Raw genomic sequence first — 16,481 nt, forward strand, 5'->3', positions numbered from 1 at the left:
GATATTCAATGGAAGAGAAAAAAAAAGCACTTACTTGGATACACCGATGACAATAAGTGAAAAGACGAGTGCAACAATCGACAAACTACACCCTGTGTAGGTGATCACATCCAAAGAAAGTTCGTTACCGCGGGAGATCTGAACAAAATTGAATGATGCAGATGACATCAAACAGCCTTGCCTTAAGGCCTCAGTGGATAACTATTATTTAGATTCTTAGTGAGATATGTAAATTGTATTTTAGGATCAATAGTCAAGCAGTGCCACCCTAAATGTCACCCCAAACAAAAACTGTTCCTTTACATTGGGCATTTGATTGTTCGGTCTTTTTGATAAAACGTCTGAACATTTCGTTGCCTCGTCGTTGCAGTGAGGTCAACAATGATAATGATAACTAATACGAACATGAAGATGCTGAAATTGAAAAAAAAATCAATTGCACTGTGCTTTGCTTTGCGATTTAGATTCTTTATAAAGATTTTTTGGGGGACCGGATGTTTACAAATATACACAAGAGGTAGACTATTAGATTGACAATATCTTGGAGGGCAGTGAGCAGGATAAGACGAAATATTTCCATGAATTGGGGTGAGGACTGGAATGGGATTTTTAAAAGGTTATTTTCAAGATATCCATTGTCAGAACTTATCACACAGTGACAGTGAACAATTCAAATAGTGGCAGCGCAAGGAAAAATCTGTGAAGTACTGATTGCATTAACTTTCATTGGTGAGTTTTCGCAATTGCAACAGGGACAGATTCTAAAACATAGTAAACATATTTGAAAACGCCTGTCAAATTACAAAGAACAGCTGAGAGGTCTTTGCCGAAAATTGGTGCACCTGACCAGCTGATCGGTGTAAGATTCTGAGCAGACGAAACATTGCAAATATGTCGTTTTTCCAAAGTCACGGACAAAAATGCTGTTTTGATTCACCGATTTTTCGGCAAAGAATCGTTTGTCCAAAGTCACGGACGAAAATGCTGTTTTGAATTCACCGATTTTCGGCAAAGAATTCTTTGTCGTGAAGGCCTTTTGACAATAGATTTTCCTATGCTGTAGAATCCGTCCCCTTTGCACAGCACAGGACTTAATTCATCCGCGGCAGAGCATACTCACCGTTATGTCCGTCACAGCCATCAAAATAGCAAAGCTGGTCATGTGATTACACGAGCAGGTCGTTGATTGGTCATTACTGATGCTTGGTACTACCATACAACCCCTCGCGGAAAAATGCCGACTGGTAGATCCAAACAAAATATGGAGATAAATGTTAGTGTGACAAGATCATTTTTGCTTTTTTAACCTAGATCTCCACCCCTTTCTGTCTATCTTGGCTGTACACAGCGGGCAAAGGGGGGGGGGGGGTTGCTCCTCTCCCAGAAATTTTGTAACATGTTTTACTGAAAACTTCGCACAATTCAAGAAAAGTGTGCACGCAATCCTTCACTTTCACTTTAGAAAATACAGAAATATATTCCTTTCGAGATATTATAAAACTTTCTCCACTCGTCTTTTTCATGTCAAAGTAGGCCAATTAGAACATAAAATTTGTTTTTCATTTAAAAAATACGTAATAAAAAATCGATGGATTTGTGTTCTTGGTCAAACAAACCTGGTAAATCTTTAAGAATGATACATAGAGGATGAATAGCTTTAGTGGCACGCCTGTTCTGTTTCAAATTTTGCAATAATGCCAAAGTTAGCTGTTTCCCCCTTGTTTCTATTCAAATTTATATTTGAGAACATTTTGAAAACTTACGAGTTGGTATCATAGAATGCACATAAGAACGAGGCACCCTTCGGTTTCATCGTCTGCAATTTGAAAACAAAACAAACATATAACATGATAATATGAATGTCAAAAGTATTAGAGTCTTATGGAACCAGGATATTAAAGGTTGTCCTAGTTTCTTTGAAGTTCTCTTGAAGTTTCTACCGGTTAATAAAAAAAATCGTAAATGAATTATGATTGGGTAATATAATTAATATAATTTTGTTATCAGCCTCTGCTCTGATCCCAATATAGAAATCGTCTACTATTTATTTACACAGTGAGAAAACCTACCCTTTCACAATTAATTCATATCTAGTAGTCCTACTGGTCGTAGAGGTTTTGTGTTTAGCCGATACGTGTTTTCTCGAATACGATCATGTCACTATCATTAACTGTCTTTGCACACGTTAAACCTGTCAGCCCAACTTTAGTCTGTTCATATCTACTTTAGATGAAGTAATTTTGATTTAGCCTTTAATACGATCTCATTACGTTCTTTCAACCGTTTTCAGTACGTTTACCACGTAAGAATGTAATTCCACACTCAAAGATCATAATTAAGATTGAGTAGGTTGTGATTGTATCCTCAAATAAGATCCTCTTGCATCCATAACCCGCCTTTCAGATCACAACGTCTATTCATTCACAGTCTGTTAATTTCAAATTAAGATTAAGTTTTTATTTTTAGCATCAAATACGATCCTCCTACATTCCCAAACCGTCTTTACAATAGTTTACCCTGTCAAAAGGTCATCCCGTTATCAGTAGGTTCATATCTACCTTAGATCTATTAAAGTTTGTGTTTTGCTTCTAGTACGATGATAGTGCATATAAACCACCTTTCTAAATCTTTATTTACCAGCAGACCTACTCACACACAGGAGGTTCATTTATAAAAGATCTAGTAAGTTTTGTTTTTGGCCTCTGATATGATCTTATCACGTTCATTGACCGTCTTCCAGAAGCGCAATGGGCCAAACACCTCTATAGGCCTCTTCATTCCTATCACTGTAGCCGATCGATAGTAAGTTTCAATTGTTTGTCAACTTATTCTACCAAAAAGTGGTGTTAGTATTTTCATGGCCTGTTATGGTCAGGAGGTATAAAACCAAGACATGAAAGTATTAATAAATGCACCTTGATACGATCATAATTTATAATCAGTGAAGATTAACGAGTATTTGTTCAACGAAATGCTGTCCTGTTTTATCTGGTAATGATTGATTAATGTGCAATGTTAATATTATGTATTACACGATACGACAAGACTTGTTCTCCTTTCTACCCTCTCTATTTCTTCCTTTACCTTGCCTTCTTCCTTTTTTCCTTCTGCGTTCTTTCCTTTCTTTCTCTCTCCTTGTCTCTCTCTTCTTTTTCTTTTCCTTCTTCATCTATATTTTTTCTTATATCCGTATACTACATTTTGTTTGCCCTGCCATTGGCATTTACTTTTAGTCTGGTAGGGAGATAGGGTTCCCATGCACCCGAATGATATATTTTTTTAACCTACATTTTTGTAATCCGTAAGATGTGTAGTGAATGAATTTTGATGTTCCCAAAACGAAATATTGTCCCATGGGGTTCAAATTCAAGATGGCGTCCAAAATGGCCGCCATATTCATGGGATTTGGTTTTTCGTACATAGATTCCGACACAAACATTCATTTGCCACAAAATTAGTGTCATATGAAAGATAAATAAATTTTCTACAAGTTGATACTATTCATGGGTGATGAAAAGCTAATTCGGCTGAGATTTTGATAAGAAAAGTGCAATTTTGAGAATTTTTTCCAAAAAATTGAAAATTCGCGAAATACATGATTTACCATAAATCTAAAGAAAATAAAGGAATCGCCTCAAAAATTTCTAGAAAACTTTTCCTATATACAACTATTAAGCGGACGAAATTCCAAATTGATATCGTTTTTAGTCACAAACTTATAATGTCTCAAACTTGAAAATTCAATTTTCAGAAATTTAGCTTTTTTACTGCATATTGGAGACTTGGATACACTAATGTATATTGTCACATTTTCAACCCAGAAAATGGATATAGGCCTTAATAAAATGCGAAATTATCTATTATTTTGTTGTTAGAATTTACTACAATCCCTTTATTCTACAATATAAAGTCGGTTGATTTAGTTTTTGAAAGAATTAAGACTTTTGGCCAAAATTTGTATGTTTTTGGTAAAAAAAAATGCACATGCACTGTTATTAATCAGATTTATTATGAATATCAGTAATAAATGCACAATCTCAACATTCGATATGAAAGAGGATGTATCAACGAAAATATTGGCAGGCTTCATGCAACCATGAGTATCTTCATTTGCTTTAGAAAGAAGGAAAATATGCTGAATGTATTAAGCGATTTTGCGCTAAAGTGAGGCCAAAAAGCAACCTCGGTGTGGCAGTCACACCCATGAAAACTATTGCAAAGTGATGAATGGTATGCCATTCAAATAATACAATAGCTTGGATCAGCCTCTCGCATCGATTGTGTTGGTATGACTAACACACCTTAATGTACATTATGTAATGTGCATCGTAATATAAATGTATCCGATTCAGAAGGATGTAAAGGCAAAAAAAGTGTTTCTGTTACATCATAAAGAATTTATTTAATTGAGTCTTTTTTAAAACAGTTATAAGATACACTAGCACTGCAGGTAATAAAGATGAAGTTCTGACACATCAATACACAACTGAAAGGAACGTGTCAAAGCTACCTCCACCTTATCTGTATTTTGAATTTATGGCCTGTATTCCAAAATCAGGTTTATTTTCCAACACGTTCTAACTCTTTTCTAAATTTATGAAGAGCCAAAATTCTGTTTATTGTATATCTCTTATGTTTACAACTCTGTTCCGTTTGCTTTCATAATGAAGGAAAAAAACTCAATTATCATTCTCAGACAACTATGAACCGTTTGGGGGTCAATATTAATGAAATTGGCTCTCCACGTCAGTAAAAGTCATTGGGGGTAATTCTGTCGCCAGTCAAAAAGTGATCATAATTAGAAAACCATAACTTAGTTCAGATGACCGAAGATCTGACATGATATCTGATGATCGTTTACCAAAACAAAAGAAATCACGATCAAAATCAAAATGTCGAAAGAACTAACCAATCAGCGAAATGGACACAGCACACGATACTATCACAGATCATGATCATTATCAGTCTATCAAACTTTGCATAATTTGACACAATACACACCAATGGGCCACACACAGTTGTAAATTCAGAAGGTACAGTAGCATTTGCTAACATTTACATATGCCCACAGAGTCGGTCAACATAAGCTCTACCTAAGAGTTGACTCACGTGCAAGTACTAAGACTATCATAGTACGTACGCCAAGGAAATATAAAGTTCAAAGTGGGAATCATTAGTGAAACAAACACCAGTAAAACTTGAAGCTTATGGTGAGATTCCAATTAAATGTAAAGGTACACTTGACATAAAATGTTACAGTCCGAAATGGTCAACACAGACATTCTATGTACCAGATGTCAAGGTTTCAGCTATCCTTGGGTTGTTAGGTTGCACTGACCTTGGAATTATCACAATTCACTCAATGTACAATTATGACACACCTACACCTAACCCTAAACCTAAACAAACACCTATCACGAGTGATAAGGATCTCGAACAAGCATTTCCAGAGCACTTCAATGCTATTGGTAGTTTCAAAGGAAAAGCGATGCTTCATGTCAAGGACATCGCTAAACCTACCATAGACGCACCACGCAAGTGCAGCACACTAATTGAAGGACAAGATCAAGATCAACGTGGAGGAACACAACAAGAATATGTACTTGTTCATGGAGACGGCAAAGCAAGAAGACTCAGTGTTCAACAGCTCCAAGTGCACAATCAAGAAAGAAGCTATCAACCTCTTTGGCTCCAAGTGCACTAGATCAGATATCTACCCAGATCCTAGCAAGGTAGAAGCCAACACATTACCCAAGTACTATTACCCAAGGCCAAAGAGGATGTTCAGAAATGCCTAGTATTGTTCAAATACCTAGCAGCATATGTTCCTAATTTGTGGGAAAAGTCAGCACCACTTCGATAACTTCTTCACAAGGAAGTACCGTTTATCTGGGACGATGATCATGAACATTCCTTGAACAGCCTGAAATGTGCAGTATCATCAGGTGCATGTCTACAGTTCTATGACCCAGAGAGAGAGAGAACTGTCGAGATAGATACATCAATTCCCAGATCATTATGGCAGATTTGGCCTGAGTTGGCCTGAAACAATCCAAGAGTTATTGAAATCCCTTAGGCAGTATTGGTCGTATAGAGATAACATCGGATTATCACATGGAGTACTCTTCACGGGAAGTCAAGTCATCGTACCGAAGTCACTGAGGAATTATATCCTTGGACAGCTTCACCTAGGACACATGGGAATCGAAAGTACCAGACGACTTGCTCGTGAGACAGAGTTCTTGTCAAACATCAACGAGGACATCGACCAGTTGATAAAGCAGAGTGAAACATGCCAGAAACATCAAGCAAGGCAGCAGAAGAAAAGAAGTGGAATATCAAGCACATTACTTCTTCTCCACACTATCCAAGATCAAACGGATTAGCTCAGAGGATGGTTCGTACAGTCAATAATCATTTGACAAAATGTTCTCAGACTGGCCAAGACAGTCAACTAGCAATGATGTACCTGAGAGCAACACCAGTCGAAAGTAACTTGAGATCACCAGCAGAAATGTTATTTGGTAGACCCATCAGAACCACATTATCAAGTCACTATTTCTCGAGAGATTCTACTACCACTGATTTTCTCTTGAATAGGCAAGACAAGGTGAAGGAAGTGCATTATCGACATGCAAGTTCTAATCTACCGCCTCTGCATGTAGGACAGCCAGTGTGAGTTAAACATCCAAGATAACACACTTGGATACCAGCTAAAGCATCCAAAGTCTGTGAGGAACCCAGGTCTTACGAAGTATCAAAGCCGAGCGGAGGAATCTTGAGAAGGAACAGATCACACGTGGGTGACGTTGGCAACCAAAACTGCCATCATGGTTGCCCGGATGGCAACCAAGAAAATTCCGTGGTTTTTTTCTCAAAGAGAATAAAAATCTCTTGAATTTTGCAGCAAACTAAATTGCTTTTCCAGTCCAAAGTTTACAACTTCTGGATCAGGAATATATCTTCCAAGATCACATTGGCACAAAGTTTTAGTTAAAAAAGATCGCCCAAATCTAGCACATGAGCCTGCCAATGACTTCTAAGATTGACTGCCTGTCTGTCAAAGTCCTCCCTAAGAACCATAAAGCTTACATTTTGACATGATATAAGTTAATTGTTGCAAGTTGTAAAATGCAATTTACAGGAGGCCTTTTCCGTGGTACTGATTCGTCACCACATTTTCTACTTTTGAAAATATTAAATAGATTAATAACACAACCATACACATCTCAATGTTCCAAAAAGACCTTCCCCTTCTTTACATTGGTCAACAGAGGTTTTTGTCATATTTGGCACTTTAATGTATCAGAATTGTTTAATTCAAATCGTAAAGAATAAAGATAACCCACTCAATTAATTTCTCATAATCAGAATACCCTCAAAACATTTGTAATTTGTTTTCCTATGACGTTGAATTGAAAAGTTCTGTTAAGAGTTTTTTTGTCAGAATCCAAGATGGCCGTCAAGGTGGCGGCCAAGGGACAATATTCAAGTTTTCAGAAGATCAAAATAAATTCATTCAGTATACGACTCCAGGATTGAAAAGGTGTAGGTTAGAAAAACTAATCAATATGTTGAAAAGGGTGGTCAAGATAATGACAATATAGTACATTTAAGTCTGTAAAATGCAGTAAAAAAAATAACTAAATTTCTTAATAATTGTATATTATTATATAGGAAAGTTTTCTAGAAAGTTTCAAGACAATTCCTTTATTTTCCTTAGATATATGGTAAATCAAGTATTTTGCAAATTTTCATTTTTGGGGGAAACAATTTCAAAATGCACTTTTCTTATTAAGATCTCAGCCGAATTACCTTTTCATCACCTATGAATAATATCAACTTGTAGAAAATTTATTCATCTTTCATATGACACTAATTTTGTGTTCGAAGATAAACCTGGTTTAGGAATACAGGCCATAGATTCAAAATACAGATAAAGTGGGGGTAGCTTCGACATATTCCTTTGGGTTGTGTATTGATGTGTAAGCACTAGCGTACCTACGGGGGGGGGGGGGGGGCAGGGGGGCACTCTGCCCCCCCTGACGAGTCACAACCCATGCAAAAAGATATCTTTGCCCCCCCCCTGACGGGCTTGAGAAACCTTTTTTTGCCCCCCCTGACGAGCTTTAAGACCTTTAATGCCCCCCTGACGAGCTTGATGACCTTATTTTTTTTTTTTTTATTTTTTTTTTTTTGCTTGTCAAATTTTTTCTGGTACGAAATCCTTTATTTGTGATCGAAAATCCTAGGTACGCCACTGTGTGTAAGAACTTCATCTCTATTACCTGCAGTGCAAGTGTATCTTATAACTGTTTCCAAGAGACTTCATTAAATAAATTTATATATAATGTAACAGAAACACCTTTTTTTGCCTTTACATCCTTCTGAATCACATTTTTATTACCATTCACATTACATACTGTACATTACGGTGTGTTAGTCATACCAACACAATCGATGCGAGAGGCTGATCCAAGCTATTGTATAATTTGAATGACGTACCATTCATCACTTTGCAATCGTTTTCATGGGTGTGACTGCCACACTGAGGTTGCTTTTTGGCATCACTTTAGCGCAAAATCGCTTAATACATTCAGCATATTTTCCTTTTATTTGAAGAAAATGAAGATACGTATGGTGGCATGAAGCCTGCCAATATTCTCGTTGATACACCCTCTTTCATATCGAATGTTGAGATTGTGAATTTATTACTAACATTCATAATAAATCTGATCAATAACAGTGCATGTGCATTTTTTGTACCAAAAACATACAAATTTTGGCCAAAAGTCTTAATTCTTTCAAAAACTATATCAACCGACTTTAAATCGAAGAATAAAGGGACAAAATAATAGATAATTTCGCATTTTATTAAGGCCTATCTCCATTTTCTGGGTTGAAAATGTGACAATATACATTAGTGTATCCAAGTCTCCGATATGCAGTAAAAAAGCTAAATTTCTGAAAATTGAATTTTCAAGTTTGAGACATTATAAGTTTGTGACTAAAAACGATATCAATTTGGAATTTCGTCCGCTTAATAGTTGTATATAGGAAAAGTTTTCTAGAAATTTTTGAGGCGATTCCTTTATTTTCTTTAGATTTATGGTAAATCATGTATTTCGCGAATTTTCAATTTTTTGGAAAAAATTCTCAAAATTGCACTTTTCTTATCAAAATCTCAGCCAAATTAGCTTTTCATCACCCATGAATAGTATCAACTTGTAGAAAATTTATTTATCTTTCATATGACACTAATTTTGTGGCCAATGAATGTTTGTGTCGGAATCTATGTACGAAAAACCAAATCCCATGAATATGGCGGCCATTTTGGACGCCATCTTGAATTTGAACCCCATGGGACAATATTTCGTTTTGGGAACATCAAAATTCATTCACTACACATCTTATGGATTACAAAAATGTAGGTTAAAAAAATATATCATTCGGGTGCATGGGAACCCTATCTCTCTCCCCTACTATTTATCACTTTTCCTGCCAGGGACCTGGGCTTTGATTCTATTCTTTTGATTTAAATGTTTACATGTTATTTCCGTCTTTATTAAGCCTATTCTGATGTATTGTTAATGTTTTCATGTTTTACGGCAAATGGCAAATAAAGATGAACTATATATATGTAAATCGAATAAAATTCATCTGTTTGTCCCAATCATATTGGGTTAGTTACGTATACGCACGTTTGGACGATGAGGGATAGTCATAATGAGATCCTCCTTCATGGAGTTTACATCAATCCCAGTAGTGTGGACGCTGATCACGGATGACGTCACATTAGTGAGAACCGTAGAACTATACAATGACAATGAGAGCAGCAACACAGTGATAATTTTATATGCACACAATTAAATTTGCATAAACAATAAACAAGGGAATTAACAAGAGAAAGTAGGTCTACATTTGGAACAGTTTCAATCTAATCAAGACGAAAAAATAGGGTAAATGGAAGGGACAGTGAGTGGGTTCTAATTGGCCTGTTAATTCTCAAGCAAAATAATGTGTATTATTTTAGTTTGGATGCATTTTGTTTGATTTACTATTCCAAACTGAATATGTTCACATCGGTCTATTGCGATGTCTGGCTAGCAAACGTATTACCGGAGAAAAATATATAATAGAATTGATCTGAAAATAATTTTATACGTTTTGGGACATAGTGGCCCGTGTCGGATTTTGTGTGACGAGGCTGTTTATCAATCAAAGACAGTCTAACGGTATTTTTATCGTTTTTATCTTTGGGAGATCGTTTACATACCCATTTCTCCGAGCTAGTCTCGTCGGTAGAAAAGCGGCGGGGAACTCTCTCAAATGCGCCACACTCACTCGAGATCCTAAATGAGCAAAAGACCAGAGTACAGATAAGATAAATAAAAAAAAATGATTTGAAAAACAAACAAGAAACATATTGTCTTTTCTTGTTCGTTGATGCCAGCAATCAAAGAGCTGACTATCATGTTACAGTTAAAGAATGACCCGACATTTCTTGCGTTGTCCAACTGTCTAACAGTAGGCATATTATTGAAACATTTCATCTTTACCTTCTTTCAAAAATTTAGCTGATGCTAGCGTTTAGTCGCTGATCCTCGTCACAAATGCGTCGAAAGCAGGAAAAAGAAGAAGCATTCTGAACTTGAATCGTATAGCTATAGAATTTATTGGAAAGATTTTAGCACAACCTTCAAGATCTTCAACACATGACGTCTCCAAGGTGTGTACATCTTGGGAATCAGTCAAAGTTAGTATCCGGAGAGTCCCTGAAGAAATCGAAAGTCGCTCTCTTCGATCTCATAATTATACCGAATCGTGCGACATCTGTGGCATTTATGGCTACGTTCACTGGTGCTTACTTTTGTTGGTTTTAATAATGAATTTTGTCAACCAACAAACTTTTATTTCGGTAGGTTCATATTTTCATTGACATCTATTTTACATGTATACAAAGAAATGAGATGTGATTCAAACTACATCAGCAGAGGTAATCTATGGTTGTTTTGCTCTTCTCTAACACTGACTTTCTATTGCAGAATTGCCCCCCCCCCACACAGTACATATCATAACTCATAGAACCGTATAAACCAAGATGTAGCCGTCGATCATCCTCACAACATCTTCTCACTGTTCCCTCCACAAATACAAATGCATAATGGTCAAAGAGCCCTTTCCCTATATCTGCCCCTGTACTCTAGAATTCTCTACCGGTCAAATAATAGAACCGCACCATCCATCTCCATACTTAAATCTATTCTTAAAACTCACTTATTTTCAAAATAATGTTCAGAATGTTCAATATAGTATGTTGTTGTTAAATATTGTAACTTTTCATCAATTATGTAACTTTTATGTATTGATTTAATTTGTTTTTATTTGTACGACATATTTTAGGTTTATTTGATGATTTGAATTGGGTTTAATGTATAATTTAGTAATTTAACATATTTTGTAAAGCGCATAGAGTCTTTGGACTATTATGCGCTATATAAATTTCAAATATTATTATTGTTATTATCTGTATATGCATTTTTCATTTCCCAAGATCATTGTAGATATTCTATCGATAACAAAAGTTGGTTTCGAGTTTCCTAACTTACCACTGTTAAAGTTTTCTGATGGAATGCGAACGCTAGTTTCACCGTCTCCAATACCAGTCTCGTCACTGCGATACAAGAAGTCCATATCTGGCTCCGCTGGTTCCATTACAATTTCTATTAAATTTTAAATGATCAATTGATTTCGGGATTCGTAAAGCGTGTAATGTATGAGTTATTTCTCTACATCATCGCAGATTATATCCGCACTCTTAATTGGTCAATAAGATATTGAACAAGTAAGTTGGTGAATGATTATGTATTCGACGAAAAGAAAATCGAAATCAGTAAAAAAAAAAAAAATCCCAGTGCGAGCTAAGGAAAAATTTAGTATTTACTGCATGTATTGGTCAAAAAAAGTCAATCGTTTTCTCTTCTCTGGAGGTCCACAAAAAGGGTATGACTAGCTCATTTTTTTGCGCATGCCTAAAAATTCATGTTCACTTTCTATTCCAAAGTGGTCACAATTTCAAAGGTTAATAAGCGCTAGCGCCTACTTTCACAGACTGTTTTTTATATTATCTATAGCTATTCTGTTTTTAAAAAAGCCCAAGCGGATATTCCATTTTACAGATAGCATCGAACTATAATTAGAGTTTTGTAATGCAGAGGTTAGACCAAACAGAATCGCCATAGCATGCACATTTGTTATGAACGCTCACAAGGAACCAATCGAAATTGCTTTGAAAATAAACGCATGCATATTTATTTGCAATCAACCGCAACTTGTTAACGCTCAAGGTCGATTTATATACGTTTTATGCTTAATATACAAATTTCTGCAATATAATTAAGACTGGTCAAAGCATCGGCGGGAGGGGGCGGGCGTACCGATTAAGTCAGAGATGAGTGGATGGACGATCGTGCCATCATTTAGGATTGCATTCTGCAAGCGATCGAGAGAACCAAGAATGTTGTGCCCCACTTCTTGGAGATCAGCCGTGTTCTCTGCGGTCTTCTTGACCTGCAAAACGATGACATGATAATGATGTTGATTGAAATCATATCGGTGGTGTTGACATGGTCCTGGGAAGCGGGAGTACTGAAGCACCCTCAAGATTTTCAGGGGGGGATGCTGCGTGTATTATTCTCCATTATATAGTAGGCAGCACCCCCTGGAATGGTGTGGAAAAATAGATTTTTTAGTGAAACCCTTTATTTTTCTTTTTGCTTTTCAAATTTACATCAGCACCCCCAGTAATCAAAAATCGTTCCCAGGGACCTGGGTGTTAATGGTGGTAAGGATGGCGATAGATTATATTTGTCTGCATTATTAAAGGGGAATCAAACCCAAATAAAAACTTGTTTTTATAAGGAAAAGAAAAATCAGACAAGTTGATAGGTGAAAGTTTGAACAATATCGGACAAACAACAAGAAAGTTATGAATTTTTAAAAGTTGTAAATATTGGTAATCACTATACCCATGGAGACTTCAAATTGGCCGCATATGGGATGTCATAGTGATGTAAGGCAAGGACTACTCTTTCTTGTACTCCAATACATATTATGGCTAAAATGTCATTTTTCCCAAAAGTTTTATTTCAAATGATATTTTTCTTTCATGAGGACATAAAACAAAATACTACATGGGTTTTATTTGGATTACTGTCCCAGGGGAATGGGTACTTAGGAGAAAACCACACATCCCTGATAATAAAGTACATGGCCTATGGGAAAGTTGTCCTTGCCCCTTGTCATAATTTACTTACCCAGTTGCCAATTTGAAAACTACATAGTATTAGTGATCTCAATTTGAAAGCAGCTATAACTTTCGTATTGCTTGTCCGATTTCTTTCAAAGTTTCACCATTCTGTTTCATTTATTTTTTCTCCTTCCCCACACAGCATTTTATGGCCAAGGCTGGATTCCCCTTTAACCTCTACGACTACCAATGGCGTATAGTTGGTAATGGCATGGGGGGCACCAGCAAAAAAATTTGAGTCACTTAGTGTGCGCGCGAAGCGCGCTCAGTTGCCATGTATACTGACCTAAAAGAGACATTTTAAGCACAGTGCCGTTAAACGGATATGTATCTCACTATTCAATTCAATTCAATTCATTTATTTTTCTTTATTTATTCATTCATGTTTTATTGAACAAAAAATCGATAAAAAGAACAGTGGAGGGTAGTCCAGTTCAGTTACAAAACTGTTTTTCAATCTTTTTACATTTACAATGATAGTTCAATATACATATTTACAAAATATAACATTTAAATCATTTTTTATAATACAATTATACCATGAAATCGAAAGGGAAGGAGACCAACTAAAAAGCAGAGCTTGTAGGGTGAAGGCCCCCTTTTATAAGTAAATTTTATGAATAAAATATAAGATAAAATAAAGAAATAAACAATATAATTATATATATATATATATATATATAGATATATATATGTATATATAAAATGAATAAAAATAAACAAATAAAAATAAAAATAAATAAATAATAATAAAAATAAATGATTCAGTATACACTGTATACAGAAATCATAAAACGATTAAATATATATACAAAGAGAAATTAATAAACACATTTACATGTTAAGTTCTGAATTACATTACTTTGGGAAAAAAACGATAATCTAATATGAATTCAGAAGATATTTTTTAAGTTTTGCTTTGAAATTGTGTATTGAATTACGTTGTATAATATCCTTTGAAAAAGAATTCCATAATTTTGGACCAGAAAAAACAAATGTCTTCTGTGCAAACGATGTTCTATTCAGAGGTAAATGAAAGGAACTCGCCTGGCGAGTGAAGTGCTTATGAATTGTATCATTTTTTACAAACATATTATTAAAAGGTAACGGTAATTGTTTATTGATAAACTTGTACATTAACTGACCGAGTTGAAAAGAATATAAATCTTATCTGCATTATTAACCTCACTAATCAAATATTGCGAGCGCGAGCTGAAAATTTAGGAAATTCAGACCTGAAGAGGGACATTTTAAGGCTTGTTTGTAGGAATTCACGAAAACCATACGTATTTCACTAACCAAATGATGCGAGTGCGAAGCGCGAGCTGAAATTTTTGTATATATTGACCCCAAACAGGGATATTTTAAGGACTATTTTTTTAAGGAATCCATAAAAAGTACACATATCTCACCATAGTCATCTAATGCGAGTGCCAAGCGCATGCTGATTTTGTTAGAATTACATCTGAACACATGAAGCGCTTTTTGTAGTCACTGTAATCATGATTATCATACGCATCTCACTAATCAAATATTGCAAGCGCGAAGCGCGAGCTTAAAATTTAGGAAATTCAGATCTGAAGAGGGGCATTGTAGGGCTTGTTTGTAGGAATTCACGAAGACCATGCGTATTTCACTAAACTAAATGATGCGAGCGCGAAGTGCAAGCTGAAAATTTTAGATATTCAGATCAGAAAAGGGACGTTTTAAGGACTGATATCAAGAATTCATGAAGAGCAGACATATCTCATCTATCCACTAATGCCAACGTACGCACGGACAGGAAATGTTTTATATTAAGACTTTAAAATGGGACAATCACTTCAAGTAGTCATGAAAAAGAAGCATATGTCACTACATAAAACAATAATATTTCGAAGTGCTAGGAAATATATTTGGTGTATACTGACTTGAAAACGGGAGGTTTTAGTACAACAGGATTGTATAACAGACAATGCACCAGGAACAATGAAGACATAGGCCCTGAGCAAATTATGTTTCATAAAGTTATGATGTAATATAACATAACACGATTATAATATAACATTATAGTTAACAATAATTTCTTCTTTCCCACTACGTTTCTCTCCATTTCTACCTCTTTTTCTCCTTTTCCCCGTTTTTTTAATTTTCTTTTGGCCAGCCGATTGGGGGGGGGGGGCACTACCCCCCACGCCCCCCCCCCCCTACGTAGTTACGCCACTGACGACTACGATGCTCCCGAGGTTCTCCAATTCTCACCCGGCCTTAACACTAAATGGTTGCATGGTTGCTAATCTCTATGCTAGAGATTATCCCCAATGGAAATAACACAGTGTACCATGTGTTCAATTAGTGGATTAGGAGTCACACTGTTGAAATTCATCAAAATTTTGACAAGAGTGAAGACAATTTAACACAGTAGACACTTCTACAGTGAGAGTTTTCATGATCGTGTGTATATCGCATACGGGGATGTGCCGCTCCAGTGGGTGGTTTTTTTGCAAAAAAAAAATCCTTAGACATGGGTCTTGCTGTTGCAAGAAATCCTTAGCCATGGGCCCTATTATTCAACTGAATAATCCTTAGCCATGGTTCCTATTTTTCAACTGAACAATATTTAGACATGGGTCCGTTTCTGAAAAAAAAATACAAATAAGAGTCCCCAGGAAATGCCCACGGAAACGGCCCCGGAATATCTATGTTAGTCCCGGTCGAGAGTATGAGTAGCCGAGACCCCGGGACGAGTACCTGTAGTATTTCCACATCTGGAAAATGGGTCTATATTTTAAAGAATTCTTTACTGAGAAAAATCCTGAAAAAAGACATGGGTACCTGTTAATGACCCTTAGAAATGGGTAAGGGTTTCAAGCCCCGAGCCCACACCCCGTCCAGATGTAATCCAAGTACACCCCCCCCCCCCCCGGTTTTCATAGCGTGTCCGTGGACTTTTATTGAGATTCACACTGTTCAAATGCTTAAAGCTAAATGAAAGCAGTTTCAGCAAACACTTTTTTTCATGAAAAAGTCTGTAAAACCAAGATTAGCAATATTCCATGGTATATCTATATGTGTAACAATTGCATTAACTGAACTTTGTAAAATCATGAAATCTGAGCTAAAAAAAATGACCACACTTAAAGATTATTCACGCAGATGAGCAAACGTGGAATTGTGCATTATTGTTGCTTGG

General features: G+C 36.0%; 1 protein-coding gene across 1 annotated transcript in view; it reads right to left on the reverse strand.

Annotated features, from left to right (window-relative positions):
* The window catches only part of LOC129254354 (adhesion G-protein coupled receptor D1-like), a 43,781-nt gene that overhangs the window by 12,810 nt on the left and 14,490 nt on the right, over nucleotides 1-16,481 (reverse strand). The window contains exons 9-15 of the mRNA XM_054892814.2: nucleotides 12,438-12,570; nucleotides 11,610-11,723; nucleotides 10,277-10,352; nucleotides 9,702-9,813; nucleotides 1,764-1,816; nucleotides 1,121-1,241; nucleotides 35-138 (exon numbers count right to left, since the gene is read on the reverse strand). Of these exons, the coding sequence (XP_054748789.2) occupies nucleotides 35-138; nucleotides 1,121-1,241; nucleotides 1,764-1,816; nucleotides 9,702-9,813; nucleotides 10,277-10,352; nucleotides 11,610-11,723; nucleotides 12,438-12,570 (713 nt within the window). The remainder of the gene's footprint in view (nucleotides 1-34; nucleotides 139-1,120; nucleotides 1,242-1,763; nucleotides 1,817-9,701; nucleotides 9,814-10,276; nucleotides 10,353-11,609; nucleotides 11,724-12,437; nucleotides 12,571-16,481) is intronic.

This window comes from Lytechinus pictus, chromosome 2 (assembly GCF_037042905.1).
Source record: "Lytechinus pictus isolate F3 Inbred chromosome 2, Lp3.0, whole genome shotgun sequence".
NCBI lineage: Eukaryota > Metazoa > Echinodermata > Echinoidea > Temnopleuroida > Toxopneustidae > Lytechinus > Lytechinus pictus.